This window comes from Xiphophorus hellerii, chromosome 24, assembly GCF_003331165.1.
Source record: "Xiphophorus hellerii strain 12219 chromosome 24, Xiphophorus_hellerii-4.1, whole genome shotgun sequence".
In the NCBI taxonomy this organism is placed as follows: domain Eukaryota; kingdom Metazoa; phylum Chordata; class Actinopteri; order Cyprinodontiformes; family Poeciliidae; genus Xiphophorus; species Xiphophorus hellerii.
Window position 1 is genome coordinate 6822660 of NC_045695.1, and position 27836 is coordinate 6850495.

At 39.7% G+C, this 27836-nt stretch overlaps 1 protein-coding gene across 1 annotated transcript in view; it reads right to left on the reverse strand.

Annotated features, from left to right (window-relative positions):
- Positions 1 to 5210: 5210 nt before the first annotated feature.
- Positions 5211 to 27836, reverse strand: part of ptgfrnb (prostaglandin F2 receptor inhibitor b) — a 54883-nt gene continuing 32257 nt past the window's right edge. Inside the window, exons 11-15 of the mRNA XM_032555969.1 lie at positions 26890 to 26997; positions 10389 to 10575; positions 10156 to 10274; positions 9988 to 10038; positions 5211 to 9273 (exon numbers count right to left, since the gene is read on the reverse strand). Of these exons, the coding sequence (XP_032411860.1) occupies positions 9161 to 9273; positions 9988 to 10038; positions 10156 to 10274; positions 10389 to 10575; positions 26890 to 26997 (578 nt within the window). The 3' untranslated portion in view covers positions 5211 to 9160. The remainder of the gene's footprint in view (positions 9274 to 9987; positions 10039 to 10155; positions 10275 to 10388; positions 10576 to 26889; positions 26998 to 27836) is intronic.

Sequence of the window (27836 nt, forward strand, 5' to 3'; positions counted from 1 at the left end):
GTAGATCAGGGTAAGAAGAGTTGCTTTTTCAAACCCTCTAGCCTACTTCATGTTGCCAGGCAGGTTCTAGTTAAGTGATTTCTTGATTCTGAAAGTCTGGTTGTAATCAGATCTTTACGTGTCTAGAGAAATCTATAAAGGTTTATCAGAGATGATTATTTAGCTATGTAGGATGACTACTTTTTTAGCATAGCTGGTTTAGATATCTTGTTCTTAATAAAAGTTAATAAATACAATCACTGAACCAAAACTACATGTTTGATTCACTGGTTAATTTTTTTATATTAAACGTGTAAAAGCGGAAACAGAACATTTTTCACAGCCCTGTATCGTGTAAGCGGGAAATCTTGACCCCGTCCCCCTTTTTGTTTCTTCTTACTCTTCCATCCGTCTGCGAGAGTGTCAGATCCTTAAAGCGTGTTTTAATGTTTAATGAATCGACTGAGCGAGAGTCTACAGAGCATAAAAGTGACTAGAAATGATTTAAACTGCGCTGAAGTTCATATCTCAGTCGGCCAGTCGGTGAAATGCACCAGAGAGAGATCTGTGGAGAGGTGAGGTCAAATATCTCCCAACTAATAATACATCTCTCTCACACACACACACACACCTATTGGTTCATACAGGATTTGTCTCCCCCCAGCTCTATGAAGTTGTGTGTTGACGTAGTTTCCATGGTGAGGCCAATGGAGATAAGAGCGGTCGCCGCTGCATTCCTGCGCACACACACACACACACACACACACACACACACACACACAAAAACACACACACACACACACGTATTAACATTTACTCTGAGGGGTCAGCTAACACTCTCTCAGCTCTCCCTGTCCAATAAGAGGCTGCAGCCGCTTCCACAATTAAAACAAAAAAAAAGAGACATTTTCTACGCCTCCCTCCTTCCTTCCGGTTCCTCCACGACACTTTAGACTCACAAACATCGACGGCAGAGGCCCCGACGCGTGCAACCCCAAGAGGAGGGAACGTTTATTGCTCTCAATAATTCACACGTCTGACGACACGCAGGCAATTTCGCTGCTTGAGTTTAAAGCAGATCATCCAGGCAGGAGACTAAAACGGCTTGTTGGAGCCATTGTAGATATGGGGGAACAAGGGAGGAGAACATTTCCACCGAAAAACAGAGAAATTTTGAGATTTATCTCAGCAATTTTTAAGAGAGAGAGAGAAAACGTGGATATTTCTGAGCTTGAAAAGTCGCAAATTTGCAGGGAAAGACTTGTGAGATTGTTCTCAGAAATGTTCTAGAAAAAAAACCCAAAACGTCGACGTTTCAGAGTCTGAATAGCTGGATAGAAATTTTGAGATCTCAAATAAAACAACATTAAAAAAGTTTGTTTTTCCTAGCAATTTTTTGACTTTTGGAGGTTGGTTCTTTTTAGAAAAATTACGAGATTAATCTCAAAATTTCTTTACTTTTACTCACGTTACTTAAAATAGACTTACTTTTACTAGCATTCCGATAACACTAAGAATAGATTTTAGTCGAGGAACCTTCCTCGTTTGACAAACGCAGTGTCTTACTCAAGTTTATCTACAAGCTTATTCATTTAAATATTTGTCTCATCACAGCCACAAAGCTCAAGAAAAAAAAAAACAGTGAAAAGTTGCAAAGTGGGAGCAAAGCTTTAACTGTTTTTCCTGTTTAGCTTCTTTCAAAAAAATAAATTGCATCCACTGCCGGTACCCCATATACTCCGGTACCCCAAAATAAAGAGCAAACATTTAGCTTCAGAATATACAGAATTTGTCCTCTAGATCTACATCTATAGAAATATTTAAAATCTCTAAAACTAACATTACTACGTTGAATGAAGCAGAGAAACTTCATTCAATCTTCACATAATTGTTCACATTGTCTTATAATAAATAACTTTTTATGCATGTATTTGTCTTTAAGAGCATCACTTTCCATTCTGGCTTCTCCTAAAACACAATTTCTGCGTTAGCTTGAAACTCAAGAAGGTCAGGAAGTGCATTAGAGTTTCCTATCTGGCTTTCATTTCCTGCTTAAGTCACCGACGAGTGTTCACGCAGCGACCTTTGACCTGCAGATCTTTGTGGAGCGCGCCGGGATGTGATTGTTGGCGATTAGTTGCTCTGGGAATTGGCCGAGGAAAGTCAGACACACAGATTTTTCACACACTCAAACGCCGTCTCATGTACATAAAGTTTCTTTTTTCAAACACATTTAATAGAGGGGGAGTCTAAAAATACACGAAAACCTCAGTTTGAAACTCACTTTTGTTAAGCTCTCTTAAGTAAAACGAGATTCTTTTTGTCCTGTAAGTGTTTAAAATCACATTATTTTCCATATTATGGGGATATATATAAAAAGAATTATTACAGCCAATTACAGAAAGTTGGGCCATGTGTACTTTCTATATTTTCTACAAAGTTGATGGTAGAAATAGCAAAAAAAATAAATAAAAATAAATAAATAAAGAGACAACTGGGCCAGGAATCGTTTCTATCAAAAGACAAAAAGGACACATTGCTGCTGGCGGCAACCAGTCCATCAACAGTTCGGTTTTGTAAAGAGAGGCGGCTAAAAACAGGGCGACGTTTTATAAAAGCACAACCTTAACAGCGGCAACAAACCCGTCAATGAATAAGTAGAGACACTGAGTGTCTATGGAGCAAAAAAAAAAAAAAAAAAAAAGGTTAAAATAATCCATAAATTATTAGCAGTAGCTCGAAAGTGTTCCAAAAAAAAAAAGTCAGAAATGAAACCAACAAAAACATGTTTCAGCAGATGTCACACCGACGGCTTCAGACGACGGAAAGGTGAAGAAATTGAGCGTTTCGGTTTCGACGTGGATTTTCCAGACGTTTGGCACAAACACCCCGACTCCAGTTAGTTATTCATTTCCCCCATCTGAGATGCTAACAGCGTGTTTAGAGGTTTTACAGGCAGCGGTGTGTGTGTGGGTGTGTGTGTGTGTGTGTGTTGCAGTGTGGAGCCGGAGATGCTGTTGACATCAGCGCCGATTACAATGAAAACCAGAAGACGCGTCGCCTGTGGTGGGCTCTGGGGAGAACGGGCTGCTTACTCGCTTCCATGTGCTGCTAAATTTTTAAATTTTCCCCTTCTGATTTATTTTCCCCCCCCCTCCCTGTTTTGCATGTGGAGCATCCCTCCAGATGAAGCAGAAGTGACGGGCGGGAGGTGGTGGTGGTGGAAACACCTCCAAATCGGCGGCGAAAAACGGAGATCTCTCTTCCGTGACGGTTGCTTATATTCTAATCGCGCCTCGTCTCGGATTCAATTAAAGCAGATAACGCGTTCGGTTGTGACAAGGCCGCATTAACAAATGGCCCATGAACACGCACATGCAGGGACAGGAAAGTGGGTCAAACGGACCCTGAGAGAGAACAAGTGCATGTTAGGAAAAGCCAGCAGCCAATCAAAAGTGGATCTTTTCATCCCCGTTAGCTCAACATGGGCTGAAGATGAGAGGGTGTGGGTGGAAAAAAAAAAAAAAAAAGAGGTGGATGGAGAGATTGTTAAAGAGGTGCAAAAATTAAAAGTCAGGAAGCTCATCTGCATTTAAATCAAGAGGGGAGGGGAGAAGCTGCAGAGATTAACTGATAAAAAAAAAAGAGGCGTGCGGGTTCAAAACAGTGGCGTAGTCCAATCACTCAGGGCGCTCGCTCTGAAAGAACAGGTAGAAAACATTGCACATGCTGGTTCCGGTCCACTCTGCTCTGAAAATTTGAGTAACACCGGTCCTTCCAGCTGATGCTCAGAACCCAAAGAGCATAGTGAAAGTGTGTATTCTACATGTTTTTTTTTTTTTTTTGTTTTTTTTTAGTAATACCAATTGCCGACTGAAATATATGCATGTTAAGCAGCTGCTTAGGACCTCCATACCACCAGGGGGCTCCCAAGAGTAAAAATTCTGAAAAAAAATCTCTCCATATATATGTAAATAAATATTTACTATAAATATATTAATTTATTTAAAAAAAAGCATCCTTTAATACAAACTAAGTGCCATTGCATGTGAGAAAACAATTTCTATATTATTTTTTTATAGTTGCTGCAAATACAATGGAGAAATAGAAAATATTAAACTTGTTAAATTCAGCATTTATCAGCCGTTACTTTGAGATGGTTACAAATTATATGGCACACTTAAATAGCACTCTGAATTTCAAAATCCAAATCATATTTTTTGGTTTGCTACAAAAATGAATAGCAATCATAACAGCGGTACGATGCAAGTTAATTACAAATGACGCTAATGGTAGTAGGTGTGTTACACACTTAAGAGTAGTATCGGAATGAAGAAGCGTCTTCATTCCGACGCTTGGTGTTCATCTGTTGGTATGGGGGCCCCCCGCCCCCGAAATAAAAATCTGATTGGGGCCGCTAAAAGGCTTGTGCCGGCCCTGGTGGCACCGATTTACATCACGTTTTCAGATTCAACTTTTCATCTGAGTCATGTAGAACAGTCTGGTTTCTCCAAAGAAAGCCCAACATTTAAGCAACAGCGCTAACATGACCACACTTTTATAGAGAGAGAAAAGAACCTGCTGGGTTAGAAAGGAAGAGGCAAACGGGAGTGGATCTCTGCAAGACAACCAAAGCAAACCCAGTTACTCAATCTGGCTCGAAAACGACTCCCATGGAGACCCAGAAACAACTTCTGAGTAAACTTTCATCCGGTGCCAGCACAGCAAAGGAATGTGTAAACATTTGCCCTCTTTTTTTTAAACGAACCCAGTGCAGTCAGCCGACAGTGTCGGAGCAGCTGCAGTGGATACGAACTGTACAGATCTGTTAAAACGACAAGTCCTTGTGATGTTGAAGACAAGACGCTGACGAATCCAAAAACAAAGTGGATAAGGAATGCTGCCAAAACATCTATAATGTTAAATCTATGTATTAAATCAGTAACGCTTATGCTTCTTAAAACATTTTTTAAAGACAATTTAGGGATTATGACAACAGGTGGCAAGACAGAAGACATCCAGTCCTGCAAAATTGTAATAAAACTGACCTGAATCAGGGAGTTTAGTCTGATTTAATGCCACCAAAAGGAAAAAATGTTTTTTTTATGACGTCCATGTAAACATTTGATGTTAACTGTACATTTTAAAAAACAGAGACAAGAAAAAGCATCAAGAAGAGTACATATCACAAATCTATTTATTTTTAAAAAAAATCATCATGATTTATTATATTAACTGCTATAAAAACAAACCCAAAAAAAAAAAAAAGACAATATGGAAGCCTTCCTGGGACAAGTTCGGCGGTGTGCATCAATGCTACTTCCCGTGGTGTTAAGTTGGGAACATTTGGCACGAAGCATTATTATTATTATTAGTATTATTTTTATACAGCCGCTTGCTGAGGATCGCAAAACTGATCCTGAAAACCCCAGACAGCAGAAAGAAGAACACACACCTTCCTGGAAAGAAAAGTCACCATCAATCAGGCCAAAACACCAACTGTGTCCAGCATTCCTCCCAACTCTCATTCCCAAGCGGAGGACGTGTTAGGAACTGATTATCCAGGCTCCGTTTGGTTTTCCAAAAATCAACGTTCTGCTCCTGGGTTTTGGATCCGGGTCAAATTCGGCCCTACAAACGACAATGTTTGACAGAATATTCCTACAGAGTTGTGGTCGGAGTAAAACGTCTTGTCTTGCCGTCTCAGAAGAACAGAAAAAGTTCTTAATCTAACAGACAACAGGTAAATAAAGTAATCATCTCCTCATCTTGGAGTGTTATAGCTCTGACTGAGAGTGCATCGTTCTCTGAGCTGTAACCTGATTATTGCTCTTAAATATTTGATTAAAATTCACTTTAAAAACATCTTTTTATACATGAACAGTTTCCTCTTAGTTCAGGAAGAGGCTGGTTGCCTCCTGGTGGGCCTGGACTGAAACTCTGTCACTTTATGTTGTTGCTGGAGCTGTGAGAGTGTGTTCACACACACCACTCAACATGATGTGCCAATCCCCACAAGTTCATTCAACTGCTAATGAAAAAAAACAAACAAAAACAGAAAATAGACTCATCAGATTTTGTTGCATAAACTGATTCAACCAACTTGCGAATACATTTTTGCCCCTCATCATAAAATTAAGCACAAAAAGAAACATTCAGAGAAAAGAACCCCTCCACGCCAACTCAACTAGCCTTTAAAGTTTATGCTTCCAATTTTCTCGAGAAAACAGAAAGTAAAAAGGCTTCCAGACCTCACAGAAACCTTGCAGTTATTCAAGTAAAATTTGCACTGAACAGTTCAAGGTAATGAATTTATTCTATACGTTTAATCATTTTATGTAAATTTGGAAAATACAAAAAAAAAAATCCTTTCACAAATTTACTAAATATTACTAAGACATTTTGGGTGTGTTTTCACCCCCCCCCCCCCCCAAGACTAAGCTAACTTCTCTACTTATTAGTTTATTAAAAGTTGAAATTTGCTGCCTAATTCTGTCATTAAGTCAATTTCTTTACACGTTTTACTTCCAGTGCCAATTTGTATTTCGACAGACTTGTAAAATTAACAGCAATATGTTATATTTGGTTGTTTCTCCAAGTAAACACATCCTAATTAGTCTTAAGTTATTACATTAGATATTTAGCCATAATTAAGCATAATTTGCTTTCCTTACGAATTATTGTTAGGGTTTATGGATGTTCAGCACAAACTTACACCAAGTCCACGTCAAAAATGATCAATTTAATACAGACATTTCTTAGGTTTTATACTACAAGAATAAGATTTTGAAATTATGCCAAATTTTATGATTCTACTTTTAAAATTTTTATCTGAAAGAAAATCTGCAACATAAATATCAATGACACGGCTAGCTTGGTATAGAGCAAACCATGAGAAGAAGCTAAACATATGAAATAATTTAAGGAAATATTAGAGGTTACATTTTCCAAATGTTTTCTGGTTAGCATTTCAGCTAACAACCATCAGTGAAGAATTTAACAAAACTGAATATATGTATGCGATTTTGGACAGATGTATATTTTGTATATAACAGTATATTTTGGACAGGATATAACATAGCCATACACCTCCTAGCTTGAAGCAGGTTATAGCCTAGCTTGAAGCAGGTTATAGCCTAGCTTGAAGCAGGTTATAGCCTAGCTTGAAGCAGGTTATAGCCTAGCTTGAAGCAGGTTATAGCCTAGCTTGAAGCAGGTTATATCCTAGCTTTAAGCAAGTTATAGCCTACCTTGAAGCAAGTTATAGCCTAGCTTGAAGCAGGTTATAGCCTAGCTTGAAGTGGGAAACAACCCATCCTGATACACAGCATGAAGTGGTAACTGTCCTTCAACTCTGCAGAAAAAAAGGCTTTTTTGTGGGGCCCATTTGGAGAGGCCTCTGAATTTGGATATTGTTGTGACATAATCAACCTTCATATGTAGCCCCTGAATTTTGACAGACCCACAGGCAACAGCTTGAAGTAAGATGAAGCCTAGCTTAAACAGCGATAAAGCCTAGTTTGAGTTGAACCATAGACCATCTTAAAAGTTGCATAAAATCCAGCTCGATGTGGGATAGAACCTAGCATAATTTCATTAGGCTAACTACTAGTTGAGGTAAAAAGTTATAGTTTTGGAAAGCAAAACTTTCACAGTTTCATATATGTTACAAAAATTATAAAAATTGGGGTTCATATAGTGGCCAAAAGCTGTTTTATAGTCACTTAACAAAAATAGGTTGTCCATATGATTTATGTTAGCAAGCAAATTTAGCCGTCTTCCTGCTTTTCGTCTTTATGCTAAACAAATCCAAGCTAAGCACATTAAAAAAAAAATTAAAACATGTGAGACTCATGGACACGCAAAATTATGAACTATGATTAATGCAAATAACAACTGAGTTTCTTGTATCATAATGAATTAGCATCATGTGCTCACGCTGGCTAGCATTTTCAGCAGCCAGTTTTTAAAATTCGAAAGCAGCAGGCTTTTAGTGGGGGAAGGAGAAAGATTTATGTTGCTCATGACAAACATCATACTGTTACTGAACAGTACATGCAACCCTTTGTCGCACAGCACTCACACACTGTACAAAACACACACAAGACTCAGGCAAAAATAACATCTGGATACATTTCTGAATACTTATAAAAGAGGAGTGTTTTCCGCTGCCGCCAGTAGCGACTGTTCAAGTGTCGGTCCGGTAATCTGAACTAAGCACACTCCACAAATATTGGCACTGTGTACAGTATATCTCACACACAAACACACCGACTGCATATCTTTTTGTAAAGCTTAAAAATGTCTCTTTAATGTCACTTTAAAATCTCTCAATTTTCAAAAGATGACGAAGGAAAAAAAAAGAAAAAAGAAGAAAGTCCTGACAATAAAGTTAGTTATTTTCCTTTTTTGTTAAAATAGGATCACTCTGGGATGGTAGTGCAACGCCTCTCATTTGGAAACATGAAGCACATTTTTTATTTTCATGTTTACTCCACAAACTCCTCTATGGCAGAAGGAAGGCTCAGGCTTCAAGATGAAGAAAAAAAAAAAAAATCGGACAAATCCAGGTTCGATTAATCCAGCTTCGGACTTTTTCGCTGTTCATCCGCTATTTAAAAAAAAATAAATAAAAAGAAAAGGTTGTACTTTTCTTTTTGCAATTAGCCTTGGCATCTGAAAAAAAAAAAAAAGCAGTGAAAAAGAAAGTAATCCAGCCTGAGCGCTTCTTTTTTTTTTGTTATTCCTAGTGGTTAGACAGGCAGCAGATCTGTGTAGAGGTCCTCTAGTCCCAGCGGGCAGTGACATCTCAGAAGCTCCGGCTTTCTCAGAGTTTCTCAAAACGGATAGAAATCCTATTGGGAAAACAAAAACGTATTCAAAAACGAAGCAGAAGTCTGAAAGGCTATTTCTCCATCGAGCGAGCGTGAAAATCCCCTGCGCCTCCACTGCAGAGCCGAGAAGTCCCCCCCCAAAAAGCACCTTTATTAGATTTCATTTTATTTCAAAAATATAAGCACTGTGATCGGTCGGTCAGGCTCCCGAAACGACGGACTCACTCCCAGCGCCCGTCGGCGGCAAACAGGTGCGTATCCCAGAAGTCGTCGACGGGAGTGTGTCTGTTTTGCGCGTGGTGCTTCTTGTGGGTGCTGCAGTGCGCGGGCGCAGGGGAAAGTGTTTGTCAGTCCATCTCGAGGTCCATCAGCTTGCTGCGCGAGCGGGGAGTGTGCGCCGTGTTGCGGCAGCAGCACCGGGCGCAAATCAGACCCAGGAGCAGAGAGAAGACGCCCACACCTGGAGACAAAATAAAAGCTAAAACTAGAGCTTATGGCAAGTGCGACATTAGAGTGAAGATGAGTCGGTTTAAGACGTGAGCATCAGCGGCAGCCCTGTTGCATTTTTCAGCGTTGGCCAGCTAACACTGAATCATTAGGACAGTTTATTTACACTGCAGAATCAGCCGATCGGATCTGAATTGGGTTGGCATCGACGAAGTTGAAAAAACATTAAGTAAAGTATTAAAAAGTCTGGGAAGATATGGGTGAAGTGAATTTGGATGATGAGCTTGAAAACGTGGCGATAAAATAAAATAAGGGAGTGATAAAGATAAAATAAGAAAAAAATGATATATATACACGTTGTTAGCATTTGTGCTAGAAATGTGTATACCATGTGTAGCTAGGATATGCATTTTGCTGCATAAAAATGATTGTTTTTGAAGTTTTAACATTTTTCAAAAGGAATCAGCTTCAAACAAAAATACTTTTGCTGCCTCTTTAAATTCCCTTTTTGCTCGTTTTCTCGACTCTTAAAACCAAACGAAGGAACGCTTGTAACATGTTTGAGTTAGAACTGCTGGAAATATTATTTAGAAACTAAAATATTGTCATAAATCTTAATTGTGTTATTTACAGAAGGTGTGCAGCACTTTTGGATTTAACTGATGTGAAAGACAAAAAAAAAACTAAATATCAATGAATCACTTTCGATATTTAGTTGCAATATTACCCAGAGAGGCTGATGCACCGTATAGGAGAGGTAGCTTTAAGGAGTCCCATACTGCAGGAAAAGAGAGAGAACAATTGGTTATGACAGAATAATCCAGGTTCTGGAGGAGATTTTATGTTACACAGCTTATTTTGTAAGTCTGGGTGATTTTTTTAAACATTTCTTCACCTGCAAATTTGACAGAGAGGAAGACTTTGCCAGAGGTATAATCTTTATACTGAGTCCATAGTCCTGATGAGGCCGACTTGTACCACGGAGTCACCATGCAGTGGTACTCACCGCTGTCACTGGAAAGCACAGAAAACTCCGTTAAACACCACAGAGGAGACTCAAGGCATGATAATCACGACGAAGCGGAAAATATTAGAGCCAAATAAAAGAGGGGAAGGATCGACTCTCACCTGTCCTGAGTTCTGAAAATGTTGAGCGCGTAGGTGTTGGCGTCCTTGCGCTCTATGGAGACGTCGCTGGACGAGTTGCGGTTGGACTTGGTCACGACGCTGAAGCGGTCCATGCTGACCACCGGACTCGTGGTCTGCTCGCCGCGCAGCCGGGTGAAAAACCACCTGACCTCGTACGCCAGCTCCTCTGCGGAGGAAACGCAGAAAATAAAAGCAGTTAGCGACGAGAAGAGCCGCTCCGATATTCAGTTTCTGTTTTTCCTTTGGGCTTGGTGTTAAGCTGCTCCAAACCAGCGACAGGTTGACAACATCTCCAGCCATAAAACAGACTGAATGTTGAAGTTGAATTCTAAAATTATTATTATTTTTTACAAATTGACAGGAAAGGTGACAGAAGATCTACGATATTTGCGGGGTTTGGAGATGAAAGCCACCCACAAATACTTCTAAAAACTCAAAATTTAGTCACTAAATATACTTTAATATGCTACAATAACTACATCGGAAACCATTTCGGTGCAACCACAAAAACTAACATGTACAGTCTTCGTTATTTCAGTTATTTAGTGTTCAGCCAATCAGCACCAAGGAAAATGGTTGGCGCGCCTGGATTGGCTGCTGTGCAAATGTCGTCCAATAGCACGTCAAGTAGCATTGTGCCTTTGTATTTTAGTTTCCTAAGCTCCATTTTTATAATATATTAGATATTCTCTACAAAAAAAAATTACAAATACTTAAATATTTGTATTTTTTAATATAAATTTAAGTATATTTTTGGGAATGTAAAACTTCTTCAGATAAGTTAAAGACGTTTTGCAAGACTGGACACATGTAGCTCAATCAAATGTGTTTTTTCAGTCTAGTTGTACAGCATTTATGTCAAATTAAAGGTAGAACAGTCCTTCAAATGAGCTATTTTAACAATTTTATTTGTTCTTCTTAATTTCCCAGCATTATAAACAACCCCATGTGACTTAAACATTTGCAGAAAGGTCTTCTACTCCTCTCTCTGTCTCCTGTAAGCAGCTCTGAGTTGCTGCATTTTCACTCAAATGACCACGTTAACCAGCTGTTCCTTTCACTACACAGAAGACAGAGATGGATGAGCTTCACAAAGACAGTGACAGCCATGACAACAGAGAGAGAGAGAGAGAGAGAATAATAAAATAAAAAAAAAGAGACACGAGTTTGAAAGAATTCGTCATATTAGGTGCAGTCTTTGGAAAGCGGGTGCGAGTGAGCTCATCATTTCCAAGAGCCAGAGGTAGGAAGGGAAACGGAGAGCGCGAGATAGACGGGAGCCCAAACTACTCATTAGTCTGTCAGGGAGAGAGGGACTATTAGCACAGCGCCTCCTACACACACACATACAGAATAAAAACCCCACGGAGCCTGAGTCATCCTCTGTCATTGGGGTGACAAATAGGCAAAACCGAGAGAGAGAGAGACAGAGAGAGAGAGAGAGAAAAATAATAAAAAGAAACATTTGCCAACAACAATCCAAGAAAAACAGACCAAAAAACCGATAATGAAAAACAATTACGAAAGACGACAGAGATGAAGAAACGAGGGGGAGGAAGAACGACGGAAGAACGGACGGACAGAATGTAATGAAGAGAGAGACGGAGGAGAGCAGGGGACTCACCCAGAGCAGAATAATAAATCACATCGCAATTTTTTTTTTTCCCTCCTCTCTCCTCGCCCTCTCGCTTCCATAATGGTTTTAATATTCAAGAGCGACATCATTAAAAATCAGGAGTAGCAGCAGCTGCAATAACCGCCGATTTGTCTCCGCGTCTGGCAGCAGACCCTGGGAGCAAAGGGTCTCCCAGCAAGACCGCACTTTATCCAGGAGGACGGGAAAAAAAAAGTTCCTTCAATACCTAGAAATGGAACTACAGCATTTAAAATATATATATATATATATATATATATATAGTGCCATTCAGAAAAGCAAATTTAAAGTTGTAAAAAGTTCAAACAAATACCATTAGGAGCTAATCTACTCAGACAGAAAATGTTCCATAATCTGCCGATCGTCTGGGTGACGACCTACGGATAGGAAAGGTCACACGGGATTAGCATCTTCAGTCTGATAGGAAGCGAGTGGAAATGGGGAAAAAAGGAAGTGGGTACTCGATGCAAACTCGGTCAGATCGGAGGAAGGAGGATGCATGAGGGCACGGCAGATGGATCACAGCAGGAGGCCCGATCCGAACCGAAGGCGGATCAAATCAACCCACAGGACGACGGGTGGGTCACGAGGCAACCTTCTGATGGCGAAAAACCCAAACCTTTTTTTTATTAAAAAGTCAGGAAAAACGTCAAAAAAAAAAAAAAAATTTCAGGTTCTGTTTTAAGATTCAATGGAAATGACTTGGAATACTGGGAATTTGCAGGAAAATTGGGGAGATTTTGTCTTTATTAAATTTAAACGGAGTTCTACTATAAGGAGTTGGGAAGAAAATGTGACGGGAGCCAGAAAAAAATAAAAATAAAATAAATAAAAATCAGACATTTTCACAACCCAAATTCCACAATTTTTCCAAACTATAAATTCCAGATAAAAACAAAATGTCACCATCATTTTTAAGAATGGATGAAAGCTGGGCTCATAAACAGAAATTCTGACGTTTGGACCAATTACCAAAGGATGGACAGGTGGGTGAACGGAAAAATTCATATTTAAAAAAAAAAGCCTTTGGTTGTAGTTAGAGTTAAAGTCTAAACTTTCTGTCCAACTGAGCCAAAAGGAGACGCTATAATATTTTCCTTAAACAAACATCAAACCGAAATGTCATATTACAGCTCCTGCATGAGGAATCCAACAAAAACTTAGCAGAAGTTGTTAACGCCGCACTAATTTGCTGGTTACAGTGATGAAAGTGGTGATGGAGATGCGTTGGGACAGCGCGGGGAGGGGGCAGAGTTTTCCTCCTCAGAGGCCAGTAGCCGAGCGCTCCGTCCAATCAAAGAGGAGAAAACAGGAAGCGACACTAAGAGGGAAGGTGAAGGAGGTCAACTGACCAACACACACACACACACACACATACAACCCTCCAGACTCGCTGACCAGAGCAAATGAAGGGCTCTCACACCATCAAGTTCCTCAAAGCTACACTTGAAGAGGACAGTTATATAAAAATGTAGCGACCTACTTTATGAAACGCGGTGAAGAACAATGGAGACGACAGCGCTTTATCCAAACTTCATCTTTTGTTCTAACAATCATCGACTAAAATATATGTTTTAGGTATGAATCCAACTGGTGGTCATATTTTATGGTAAAAAATAAATAAATCTGTCTGGAAATTCTAGTTTGGGTTGAAATAAGAGAAGATGTCAATTCTTGGCCCAATTGAAGGCGATATAAAAACCTCGTAACCTAGACCAAAATTCACTTTTGTCTGTCACATAATGTTTTGAAAAGATACACTCAACATCCACTTTGTTAGGCGAGACCTTCCCAGGTTGGGGCCCATTTTCCTTCAGAACAACTTTAGTTCTTTGAAAAAAGGTCTAAAGAAAAGAAACGGGTGTGTTCGTCATGTTGTTGGGTCAGGGACTTCCTTCTACAGACTTTGGTTGAAACGAGGGCTAATTAAACTACCCTTTCCTTCCTCTGACCTTGAATCAGTCTCCTTATTCTCCACAGACGTAAAACGAAGATTTTTTGTCTACAAAAGTGCTACTAACCAACTCTTTTTTGATGTAAACCAAAGAGATATGTGTGTGAGAAAATTACAGCACATCAACGGTTTCTGAAATCTTCAGACCAGCCCATCTGGCAACAAAATCCACATTCAAAATCACTTAAATATCTTTTTTTTCTTCTACATTTTAACCCCCAGGTTTGGACTTCATCATGCCTAGATGCTGAAATACACAGTCGCTGACATGCAATTGACTTATTTTCATGTTTTAACAAGAAACCGTACAGGTTTACCTACCAAGGTGGCCAGAGAGTTTAATGGTTGACGAACCTTTAAGAGTTCTGCCAAAGGAAAAGTTATATTCTGGTTTTTAAGGTTCAAATCAATCCTTAACACCAAATTACATAATTTGATCCACCATGACCACTATAAGTAAACTTTTAATCTAATTTAAAAAAAAAAAAGAAGAAAACTTTAACTTTAACAAGACCTTTTGCTGCCCATTTAGGTCCCACAAACTTTTGCCAGTCAGTTTTCAGCGTTATATCACCTCTGGTGGTTTCTATGGGAAATAATGGCCACACTTTCTCCTAATTACATCATTTAGCTGCTCAGCTAAGAGCAGGAAGTGTTTTCCTTATACTAACAAGGTTAGTTTCCCACTTTAGCCCCCAACGATCAAAGACACATTTTGCATAATTCCTCAGGACTGACGTGTGAACTCCAGTTGCTCGTGTCGGTGACGACACCGACGTTGGGGCTATTATTAGAAAGCCGCTGCCTTCTCGCCGAGTCCGCCCGTAACTTTCTTTGTTCTTACCGGCGAAGCGAGCCGAGAGTGAGGGGAGGGGGATTGAGAAGAGCTTACAGTGAGAAGGGGACGGGGGGGAGATTATTTGGTTTTAATACGCAGCAATAAATCAACAGCGAACGCAACATCTCGGAGCAAAATGCAGCAAGAAGCCTGAAATTATTGCCGTGTGCATTTGCACAAACGTTTAAGCTTTAGCAGCCGTGTACTTGGGAGTTTTGCAACAGGAATCCAGCCGTATCGAGTAATAGCTGCTCCGCAGTCTGACATGTTACATGTCAACATAAAAGGCGGTAGCATGCGCAGAAAAAACAGGAACGCGTGCCGGATCGTCAAACAGTGTTTGAACATCTCCCTGAAGCTCTCATTTCTCAGTCTTCACAAAACTGCCTCCGTCACCTTTCATGTGCGCAACTCGGTGCAACATAGATAAAAAAAAAAAAAAGAAAAAGAAAAAGGGTGAGAGATTTGGTCCACGAGCTGTGATCTTCCCCTCATGTCGAGATTTGCCAGAAAACAAACCGAGACGCGGCTCCGGACCGCTGGCTTTCTCGCGCCGCTTGTGTAACCTCCGAGGGCTTTGAGCGTAGGTTTTGGATTTGTTGAAACGGCCCCAGTTGTTCCAGCCCAAGTTTAACTGGTGCAGCAGCTTCATTAAGCAGGAAGAAAAGGGAAGGGAGGGTCGGAGGGGGGGGGGGGGGGGGGGGAGTGCTCTCCACAGTGAGTCTCTAATAGAAAAACCTGGCTAATAAAACTAAAATGGCCGTCGGTGTAAATGAAGACGGTCTGATTGGATTTCTTTGGATTAATCCCTCGAGGAGGGTCCGAGGAGTTGAAAACTGCCTGACACACCAGCACAAAAGAATGTCAATTACGACTACTGCTTCTAATGAACACACGAGTAGGGGTGTGTGTGTGTGTGTGTGTGTGCGTGTGTGTGTGTTCTCCGCTCCATAAAGCAGGACAGTGCTGGAAGAGTAGAATACTAAACACTATAAAAACACCATTTAGCTTCAGAGAAACAAAGCCTCTGGGAAAGTGAGTTTCCCTCGTTACTCGCAGCATGCTTAATGAGAAGCACCAGCAAACGAAGGCAGGCTTCGCTTCATATTTTGGGATATTTTGCATCCGCCAGCCCTTTCAACAAAACGCTTCGCTCACGAAGGCAAAGACCTACGTTTTTTCAGATTCCCCCCCCCACGAAATGCTGACGAGCGTTTGAAAAATGTGACTTTCGAATCGTTTTCTCTTCAAATGGTCTCATTAGCGGGGCAAGGGTTTCCATTATTCCATTATTCAGGACAGAAACGAGTAATAAAGGAAAAGATATCATGTCCACAAACACTTTAAATATGTTATTTAGTTAATATGAAAGAAAATGAATAACTTAAATACAGATCCGTGAACAGCTGATTGCCCCCTACCAAATTTTAAGACGTTTCAAATCATTTTATGGATTTAAGTGTCAAACATGTATAGAGATAACAAGCTGTGTGAAAAGTTCAAGCTGGTTTTTAAAAGGTTTTCAGTGGTTTTGGCCTTTGACCTCCATTTTTGTCCACTTTCCCTCTTCACTTTTGAATCATGAACTTCGACCCTAACAGACATGAACACTTTGTTTCGAACTCAAAAGGCCAGTAAATCGCCGACTCAAAGTTTTACATTTGGCATTTTGAAATAACGAACGCTACGACACGACAAAATGCGTTGCGTTTTGTAAGAATCCTCTCTTTGAGGTGATGGAACATCCTCACGTATTTCCATAGCGATTCTCCATAAACAGGTGAGCTTTAATACTCCTGTCCGCTGCCACAACGGGTCACCTTTCTGCTTTGAACGCTTCGTTTAAAAACTACAGTCTTCCCTTTCCTGCCGCTGCCCAAACCGGCCTTTTAAATGAACGAGCCGCGTTGTCGTCGTCTCCCACTTCTGTTTAACTCAAACGGCTAATGGAGTGAAAATGATTGTGGTGCTTTGCCGTCCCCCCCCTCTCCGCCCCCTCCGCTAACGGCTCTGCGTTTTCAATTTGCGCTTCATTGTCACCACTCGTCTCTTCTCGCTCTCGGTTTGCAGCTTTTATACCCTTCATCTGCGTTCCTCTTTAAGGTCGGTTGCTGGCAGATGTGTGCCGACTTTTTGTTTTTTGTGTGTGTTTTTGTTTTTCTTCTCTGAAAACGTATGCAGAGCCATTTGACGTTTGCCGTCTTTTGCTTATACGAAAACAAACAAGAGATGTTCAAAGAAGCCGTGACGACCAAATAATTTTTGAATCCTAAATTACTATTGGAGTAACGTGCTCTTCTTAACAGAGCGGCCTTTCAGCTTATGCTGGAGCAGGACTTATTTCATTGTGACTAATGAGTTTTGAGTTGATTTTTTCAAGTGCTTTGAATTAACCAATAAAAGCCGAACAAAGCCATGACATCACTGACTTTCCAAATTGCAAATTGCAATCTTACTTTACATACAATTCTAAAACAGATAATGTTTAGGCTAATTTAATCCAAGACAATGAGGATTTGTTTTGTTTTTTTTACAAAAATATGTGTTCCAACTATATTATATAATCATCAATAGCATTGAGCAACAAAACTATTTTTCTAACTCAATCAATTACTTATGTTAGCTTACTTTGTAATCCTCATGTTTGACTTCTGAGGCAAAACGAACGTGGCGTAAACTCCATTAATCTGACCACTTTCCATAAAATGAAAGGCAAAAATGGTCAACTTTTTAATTTCAATCTCTTTCTCACTTGTGGCCTTAAAACTAGATTAAATTAGTCCAAACTGCATGAGAGTTGAGAAGTCCTGGACATAAAAATGGAAATTTGAGCTGTTGATCGACATTAAAATGCTTCTTTTATTTAGTCAGTTATAAATATAGATGGTTTAGCACTAAAGTTTTTGAAAATGACTACAGTTTAAGCAGACTGATGCTAACCCAACTGGATTAAACTGCATCTTCACAGCTAAAACGCAAATTTAAATTTATACAGGTATTTTGTAATATTTTCCAGCAAGCTATACGTTCAAGCATTAGTTACTACAACACATACATAAAAAAAACAACGTATTTTTAAAAATGTCATGAATTTTTTTAAGTGTCATAAAACAAGTAATACGTAAACAAAAGTAAAAATAAATAAAAGCTAATTTAATTTTAAAAAGTGTCTAAATCAAAGCTTGCTTGATGACGTGTTAAATTTGCACCAAAGTTTCTAGAAAGTATTTTTATTCTCAACTATTTAACAGTAAAAGTTGGTTTGAATCATCCAACAATAGCTTAGAATAAAATGCTTTTTTATGATTATTATGTTGCAAATGCGTCTAATTAACTGCGAGAATCTTCACCATCTTTTCAAGAATGTTTCCAAAGTTTCTTTCCTCTCATTTAAACTATCTTAATAAAGATTTGTTGACAAAACTTTTATTAACAGCCCATCAGCACGCTCTTTCCCCAATTAAAGCGTACCGGTGGAACTTCACGGCAGAGTGTGAGCAAATATTAAAGCTACAAAGTGTAACGTGAACCGACAGTTCCTGAATTAATTCAGGTCCTGTTTTTGATCCCCAGCTGTTCTTGGTTCAGTGGGATCCGCTAATGGAGTGAGAATCATTTTCCGCCATCCGTTCTCACCACTTCAACCCTCTCTTCCCTCACCACTTCAGACCCACTCCTCTCCCCTCGTTTCTCATGTCTCCCCGTTAGGAAACTGCGCACTGTTCTTCAGCCTCTCTTCAATTCCCGCTCCCCCCCCGCCTCCTCTTTTCACTCTCTTTCACCCTCATTCCCTTTAATGCTCTCACTTGGTCCCTCTCCTTTCCTCCAACTTACCCCAACCTTCTCTCCAACTCGCAATCTATTCTTCCTCTACCTCGTTCTGTCTCCCCGGCCGGCTAACGGAGCGTGAGATTGGCTAATTAACGGCTGCCTGGCGGCCTTGCAAAGAAAGCTGGGTAATTTGGAGAGACTGAATGTGGAGCTAAGAGAGGAGGCACCGGTGTATCTATTGCATCGCGTCGACCTTCAACTTTTTAGGTTTTTCACTCGTTCATCTCTATATTTACTTATTTAGGGTTACAAATTTAATAAGAAAGTTGGCGTGGAGTCAAAGTTGGTAGTTAATTCAACCGGAAAACAGCAGAAATACTCATTTATTTGTATCATTATTGATTTTGCAACTTAGGAGGATTCTAAAAAGGGCGAAACAGAACTTCAACTATATTAGAACCAATAAATCTGCTAAATAAAGTCTAACATTTTAGCTGTAGTTGGAAAGAAAAAGTGTTCAGATCAAAATCTAGATTTAAAATGATTTCTTTTTTTCTGGAACTGGGATACAAGTGCACTTAAAAATAAGAAATAAAAAAAACAACAAACAACAAACAATACTTTCATTGTTTCAAATTAAAATGGCTTTACGGGAGACTTTTGGCAGACGCACAAACAGTGTTGGATGCTGAGCCAACGTGGCTGAATGCTGGGAACCGAGATTCTAGATTTCACCAGCAGTTCTCTCCAAAACTACTCCCCTTCGTTTCTTGGAAGAATACCTGCAGGTTTTCAGCCTGCTTTGACTCGTCCGCACCATAATCTGCACATTTTATGCTCTTATATAAATGGAAAAAAATGTCTCGTTTTCGAGTCCCGACTACGAGGCGACGTCGACGCTTGATCATGGCGGCTGCTTTCTTTGTAGGCAAAGAGAAAACAACATTAAGTCTGTGTCTGAGACCCAGCAAGCAACAAAGCTGTATTTTTTCCCCCAGGAGGAACAGGGTGGTATACTGTTATTTTTTACAAAAGAATTTCAGAGTGAGGGAAAAGAGAGAGAGAGGAAAAAAAAAAACTGTCACAGAGTCAGAGGCAGTGCTTCAAAACGCAGAAAAAAAACAAAAAAACCATCTCCAACGGTGATGTCATCCCCCCCCCCTTCCAACTACTGATTTCAAGTGTGCAGCGTTTGACATGCTTCTGAGGCTGCAATAACATGCCATTCATTCCAGTCTGTAATGAACGCCGGGTCGGCGTGTGGCTGCACGCTGAGAAACTCAAAGGAAGAAACAAGCAGAAGGAAGAAACGTAAAACGGCTTTCTGTTTATATACGCCATTAAGGACATTTGTCCCACTTAAAGGTTGCAGATCATCAAAACGAAAAGTTGACAAGCGGAGTAAACACCAAATAGTAAAAGATTTGACTTTTGTAAAAAGGCATCGAAGTTGTTCAAAGAAAGAGAATAGGATAAGTTATTAATAACCGATTAATAATCGTTTAATCCCCCAAAAATAATCACCAGATCGTCGCTACACTGTATTGATGTGAAGTCGAGCAGAAAAGACTGGGCTTTCCACACGTTGATGTTTGAAAGTTTTGTTTTCTTTAGCAGCAAATGCAAACTTTGTTATAAACAATCAAGAAATGTTGTTGCATTTTCTCATTTTACAAAGGAATTGATTTGTTTATTTGCCCCTTTTAATGCATTTCTAAAATTGTATAAAAAAATGCTTAAGTAAAAAAAAAACAAACAAAAAAACAAAACAGAAAAAGAGCCGGCCAAAAATGGCCTCCATTTGGGATTCCAAAATAAATCATTATGATTCCCAAGACTTTTTATTTTAAAAAATACTCTGTTGACCTTCTGGACATCCTGGCATATAACTGGAAAACACATAATACCGCCCCTTTAAATAAATCAAATCATTGAAAAGCAGCTTTTTGTATTTACAGAGGCCATCTTTGTTGTGTAAGCAAATCAGCACAAAGGTGAGGTGTAATTTTCAAACAAGGAGAAGAATGAATATCAAATCCTCAGTTAATGAGCAGGTCTGACACATTTGTCCACATTTGTTTCGCTCTGTGTGGAGACTATTCCAGACAGAAGGCCGTGGAAGCATTGAACGCAAGTAAAAGCTAATAATCATGTCTGACCTTCTTTCAGGCACCCACACAACACAGGACTCAAGAAAAGCACCAGCTGCCGTGTGGGGGCATCTTTCTGTGGAGGTGCTAAGAGGAAATTAACAAGTTTTAAGTCTAAAAAGGCTCCCAGAGGGATTTACACCAGAATAATAAACTGGAGGCTTAGAAAAAAAAAAGGCGATTTCTCCTAACCATGCTGTTAGGATGGTTCAGAACAACATTTTCTATAATAGAACGCTGGAGAATTTACATCTATGGCAATTAAAAAAATTTTTTTTACGGTTTAATTGTGTTTGGGATGGATGCAAACACTCACAACTATAGTCTATTTAGATTTACTAATTCGAAAATGGCAAAAGGGGAACTACTGAAATCAGCTTCAGCCGTCAATTTAGTCCTTGACAAACTGGGGGACCAATAGGGATGGAGTGAAGGACAGACAGACAAATGGAAGATTAGCTGGTTGACGTATGACCGAAAGGACAGTCATCGGACAGAATGACGGAGACACACAGGCGCTTGAGGGAACAGTCATCAAGTGGATTATTGGACGGACAAGTGAAAAATGAAAAGATAATGAATGAATAGTTAGAGGGATGTAACCTTTAGGCATTGGGGTACGGGATAATATCTGGAAATTCAAATATTTTCCATTCTCTATGTTCTTTTAATAAAAAAGAAAGTGTATGACGTTGCATGATGAATACAATGGTGTAAAGTCTTAACTTCTTTGGAGCACTTGGGTACAACAACTGCTTTTATTTTTCCCAAATATTGCTCCTCTACTGCACCTACACAGTAAATATGAAGAAAGGAAGAAGAAGAAGTGGTTGGTAATGCGATTAGCTTTGAACGTTTTGCCTTTTCAAAGACCTAAAAGGCTCTGAAGTTCAACCAAATGTCCAACAACAAGAAAAAAAGGTAAATCTCACAACCGAATGCTGTCAAGTTAAGCATCAGAGTAAAGTAAAGGAGAACCTCAAGGGGCAGGAGCTTTGAATGTTACCAATCCAGCAGGTTAAGGACATTTCAGTCATTCTGAAATCTTGTAATTACCCTAAGGAACTTCTTTCAGAAGCATATCAGGAAATGACCTTCTGTGTGCCACGCAGAGCAATCCATTTCCTTATAAGACGTTTATCAGTTTTATAACAAAGAGCCGCCTTAAAACCATGACCACGAATCACAGGAGATATTTTATTCGTTTTCCAGATAAGCTCGTAAAGACAAGCTCCGACAGGAGGGAAGAGGAATGTTCTCTGCTCGGCTATTCACTTTGTCACTGTTGCTCAACCTTTGCTGGAGCTTGTGATGCGCTCGAACAATGACTTCCAAAGTCCAAGTCCAACTGGAAGCAAACCGACTCGTAATACTCAAAAACAAGTTCTTCCAGGAACAAAGGCATGGCTTTACGGCACAACGTGGTGCCACGCCCGTCAACAGAAAGTGTGTTAGCATATGATGACGATGCTTGTTTAAGCTTTATAAACATAAATGCCTCTCCTTTGTTAACATTAGTTTATTTGAGTTTCCTCATTGGCCACATGACCGAATGACTCACAGGAAACCATCTGTGATTTGCTTTCTCTGTATGCAGTAATTCACCTGAGATACTGCCGCCTGCTCTTTATTGGGATTTTCTGTGATGGACCAACACCTTTATTAATCCCTCTTGAGTCATTTTGTAAAACCACCTCTGCAGATTTAACAGACAGAACTTCTCAAACCGTTAGCTTTAGGCCTAGGCCATTCGAACTCATTAACATATTTTGATCTAAAACCAGTCCAACAACTTCCAACAGGTTTTCCTCCATCCATCCTCGCTACACTACAAATGTGACTTCTGATGTCTTTCGATCTCCACTCTTCCACAAAGGTCACCATTAATATTTGTCCTATAAACAGATTCTCTAGCTTCCCATGAGCGTTTTAGCTGCTTCGCCGTACTATTTTTTACAAATTAGGTGATTTATGAAGGAAAAGGGCCGCAAAATATTTCATTTAGTGATAAAACACTAAAAAGGACAAGGAAAAAGGTGCATATCAACACACCGCAGGTTTTCCTAATTTTAAGTTTTAAAGAACTTCGTCCAAACGCAAAATCCCCTGGTCATGGACTTTTCCTTATTTGTCAAAAAATGCTCTATTTGAGGATTTTCTTTGGTAAAATATTAAAAAAAAATCAAGTTTAGGAAGCTGAAATACAAAGCGTGATGTTACTTGACACACTACTGGCTGTAGGCAGAAGCGACATTCATTTTTCATTTCATTCATTGGCTGAACCTCAGAGAGTGGAGAAAAGGAAGACTGTAGATGTTAGCTTCTGCGCTAATGCCATGACGGTTTCCACAATGAATATTAAGGTATATTTAGTGTTTGAACCATTACAATAGGCAACTGTAAGCGATTCTGGAGATGCATTGACAAACTAACTTCAATCGAGGGCGGTTGTGGTCTCCAACCCCCACAAATAAAGGATCCATTGTATTTACCATCTTTCCTTGACAACTAGGCGCTACTTACCAAATCAAATGCAATGAAGTTTGTAGATTCATCCAGATATTAATTCATCCACTATCTGGATGAATTAAGCATTAATTTTTTAATAAGCCAAGTCAAAAGCACGGCTAAGACATAAAATCATTGAACATAAAAGAAAAATGCAAAGAGCATGAATGAACAAGGAGAACATAAATGATTATATCCATTTTCTGGTGTTTGTTTCCACCCTGATTTACATATATAAGCAGTACTGAGAGTAAAACAGCTGCCACAACATTTTGTATTTTGTAAAGGATCTATAATAATGCTCATTTATGCACCTAGGATGCAGGAGTCTGTCACTTTAAACCTGAGCAAAATATGCCTACATCTTTAACTCATGTTTCATACAGTCAAAGTATGAAAAAGTTGTTTATCTTAGTAGTCAGCTTTACAAACAAAAGCATAAGGCTGTGTTTTCCTGGAGTGTTTCCTAATTTATTTGGTACCCATCAAAGATTAAAATGAACTAAATTTATTCAGCTGGGGGAAAGTAGGGTAACTTAGATCTGGATTTGCTCTGTTGGGTAAACTACGATGACACCATTTTCATTGTTCGGTCTCAGCTCTGAACTGCCATCAGTAAACCTCGAAATGTTTCCCCATTCAAATCTCTCAGAAACCTGCATTTTCTAATTATAACTGCTAATAACTACCAGCTGTAATGTTTGTTGCTCCTTAGTTGTAAAATGATGACAGGTTAGAACAGTGCAGAGCATTTTTCCATCATTAGCAAACAAGGCGGTTTCACAAAGTAAAACCATCCACACTGTTTATTTGACATCAAAAATAATCTCCGTGGATTAAACAGAACACAAATGAAGCTGCGGCAGCCACAGAATTAAGCTCTTTGACCAACATACTGAGACAGTATGAATGTGAAACAGATGAAAGAACGCTGGAGAGCCACAGCTGTTAAAGATCCTTAACGATATAAGAATAAGAGCGATTTTTCTAATTGAACAAGCAGATTATCTGGATGAATTAAGCATTCATTCATTAATAGGCCAAGTCAAAAGCACGGCTAAGACATAAAATCATTGAACATAAAAGAAAAATGCAAAGAGCATGAATGAACAAGGAGAATATAAATGATTATATCCATTTTCTGGTGTTTGATTCCACCCTGATTTACATATATGAGCACTAGTGAGAGTAAAACAGCTGCCACAACATTTTGTATTTTGTAAAGGATCTGTAATAATGCTCGTTTGTGCACCTAGGACGCAGGAGTATGTCACTTTAAACCTGAGCAAAATATGCCTACATCTAACACTGACTTTAACTCATGTTTTTATGTATGCAGCCTTTAATCCTTTTGGCAAATTACAAAAAGGGGCAATTAGGAGACTTTTGTTTTTGGCTGTAAGATCACTTTATATTGTGGACTAATTTTACAACAGCTTGTGAAACCTTTAATCTTAAAAAACAAAGCGAGAGTATTACAAGTTTCTGTCAAAAATGTTGCTAAAATCTCGTCTCGATCTTATGAATCATTCTTTCTAGAGAGTTGGAGGCATCACTACACCTCTAGTAAGCAGGTCCTCGTAAAACAATACGTTTTTCACCGTGTATGTCTGGCGGGGGGAAATGTGTAGTTTCCAGTTGAGTGCTTGTAAAATAAAAGCCCTCGGGTTAAAATGTCACGTCTCAGTACAGGTCTAACTTTAGCCTAACTTACTGCAAAACAAAAAAGGCCTCCTTTTCCTTCATACGCTAAACACACGCGTGTCACAGCGACAAGCCTGTTTCCCTTCCACGCCGCAGCTGTCTGCGAGTGCACACTTTGAAGGCAGCAACCCGCTAACCCCTGCAGATCTCTCCTGCTGCGAGGAAACGTGTTTTTATGTACAGGCAAAAGAACAGCCCCTGCGTTCACTCAGCAGAGGTCCACAGGTGCAGCAAATCGTGTTCGCGTATACATATGGAGGCAGCATCCGTAATAAAGAAAACACATGAAAACATAAAAAGCGACTCTTCGGCTAAAGGTAGGAGGAGGAGGAGGAAGTGGAGAGGAACGGTGACAGATGGGCAGCAGGCAGTTGGGAGTTCAGCATGATGCCATATGAGGAAGAAGAGATGGGGAAGAGGAAGAGGAGATACTTTAAAGGTTAAACAGAAGGCTGCATCTCAGATGGTTTGCAAACTCTGAAAGCCCCAGTACATTTCAACTCCAATGTGAATTTTTAGGTATCTGACTGTTCACTTCCTGCAGTACATCCTTTTTGCATATAGAGCCTCCAACGCTTATCAATAATTAATAATAACATTGCCGTACAAATAATCTTTTATGGCTATAATTTGATGTCACACTGATAAAATGATAAACGCGGACCTTTGGAGTTTACTTTTGGACACGTCGCTTGACTTAAGAACATTAAACATCTGTCGTCTGTTACAAGAAATATTGGATCTAAAAAAAAGCCCTAGTGGTTGATGAAGTCGTGCGTGTCATCATTGTGATTATGATTAACTGGCTTATCAGAAGCATCAGTAAGCAGTCACTGTAATTTTGTACATCAGGAAGATAAAGGTTTTGGTTCCACATTGCTAAATGACCAGTTGCACAGTCACAACACTTTGTCATGTTAAAATGCTCTCACATTTTTGTTATCTATGAATTTATGGCAGATATTTTTGCAGGTGTCAGATTTTAAAGGGATGGACAGACAGTTGATCAGCAAACCGATGAAAGGATTATTGGGAAGATGGATGAATGAAGGAACTGATGAACGAACAAATAAATGGATGGATAAATGGATAAATCAATGAATGGATGAACTGATAAATGAATGGATGGATAAACCGATGATGATTGATGAATCAATAGATGGATGGATGGATGGATGATTGATGAACAGATAAATGGATGGACAGATAAACCGATGATGGATGAATGATTGATGAACTGATGTATGAATGGATGGATGGACAATCATCAAATGGATATTGACCGACCAACAGATGGATGGATGATCTCTATGTAGACTGTTAGTGAAAATGATTTACATATGAATAAACGGACAGATGAATAAGTGTCTGGTCAAAATGATGAATGGATGATCAACAAACAAATGCAGAAACAGGACAATATGGACAGATACAGGGACAGACGGATGACTTCTAGACTTCTAGTCAGGAATTACATATTTTTCCCATATTTATTTGCCTTTAAATGTACTCAGAACAAGAAAGTATTGAATGTATTTGGTTTCACTTCAACAGGAAGTAGTAGAATTTACCAGCAATCTGCAGAGAGACCAACAAACGACGGCACTTCAGCACAGTAATAAACCTGCTTTTCCAGCCACTAACACATTCTGAGCAGAACCAACTGCTTGTGTACCATCATTGTTACGAACACAGCTGCCGACAGGCTGGCAGGTGAAGAGCTCAGAGGTAATGAGTGGAAATGCTTCTGTGTTTTTGTAGCAGAAGACTTGGAAAAAAAAAAAGCTTACAAAACAAGATGAAAACCCAGTTTTTTACATTTTTTTTGTGGGGTGGTGGTTGTTTTTTGATTAATGAGGAGCAGTAAAGTGTGTTCTACCTGTCTGAGAGTTCGCACCTACCGCTTTTTGGCAAGGATCCGGAGACGCCGACAGAGCACTCCATCTTGGCCATTTCCCACGGATAAACGCTGCTGGCGTCGGAGTGGATTTTGACGGAGAACGTCAGCCCTGCAAACACCAAGCGCATCGTTTCCAGTCAGCTTAACATTTAACAACGGCCTCCGCACATCAGAGGAAGTGATCAAAAAGACTCAATTCAACTGAATTTTTTAAACCCACGTTGCCCCTCGAGGGGAATCAGCACATTTCAGAGAGTAAACACACTCTTAAAAAAGGGAAAAGGGGGTTGATTGCTCTGTTATTTAGAGGGGAACCCCCCCCCAAAAAAACATTCTGAACCAACACACCCAGTCAGACGCTCTAAACGTTGCAAAAACCTGCAGATTCTCAGCTGTTTGCTGGGTTTGGTCTAAATTTTACTCATGTTTTAAATGTAAATTATTCAATGCATTTTTCTTTTCGCATGCTGAGCGCTTCAAGTGGATACTCCCAGTGGAAGGAACGAAAGAAAGTGCAGCCGAGTCCGCCCAGTCGTACGGTGAAATGTGTTAAAAGCAGCGCTGACCTTCGGTGCTTTAAAACAAAAACAAAAAATAAAAGCCTGTAACGTTGTGAAAAGCTCATATTTCTGTTTGTTCAGTCCTTTTCTGCTGGATCCGTGGGACCTCACATGTCATCAGATTTTTATTTTTTTAAGTCAGAGGGAGGAGGCTGGGGGACGAATCTGGTACATTTTGTTCTTTCCTTCCCTAAAAGCTGCTATTTCGTATCTTGCTAAAAAATGCTTTTTGTGGCAACAAACAAGTCCCGTCCCGTCTATGAATGCGAGTCGCTGATGACTGCATCTGAAACAAAGGGCGACCATCTTGAGATGAAAGTTTAAAGAACCGCGCAGCCCGTTGATGGGAGTGATCCTTCGCTAGCGCAGACAGAGCGTCTGCACATTG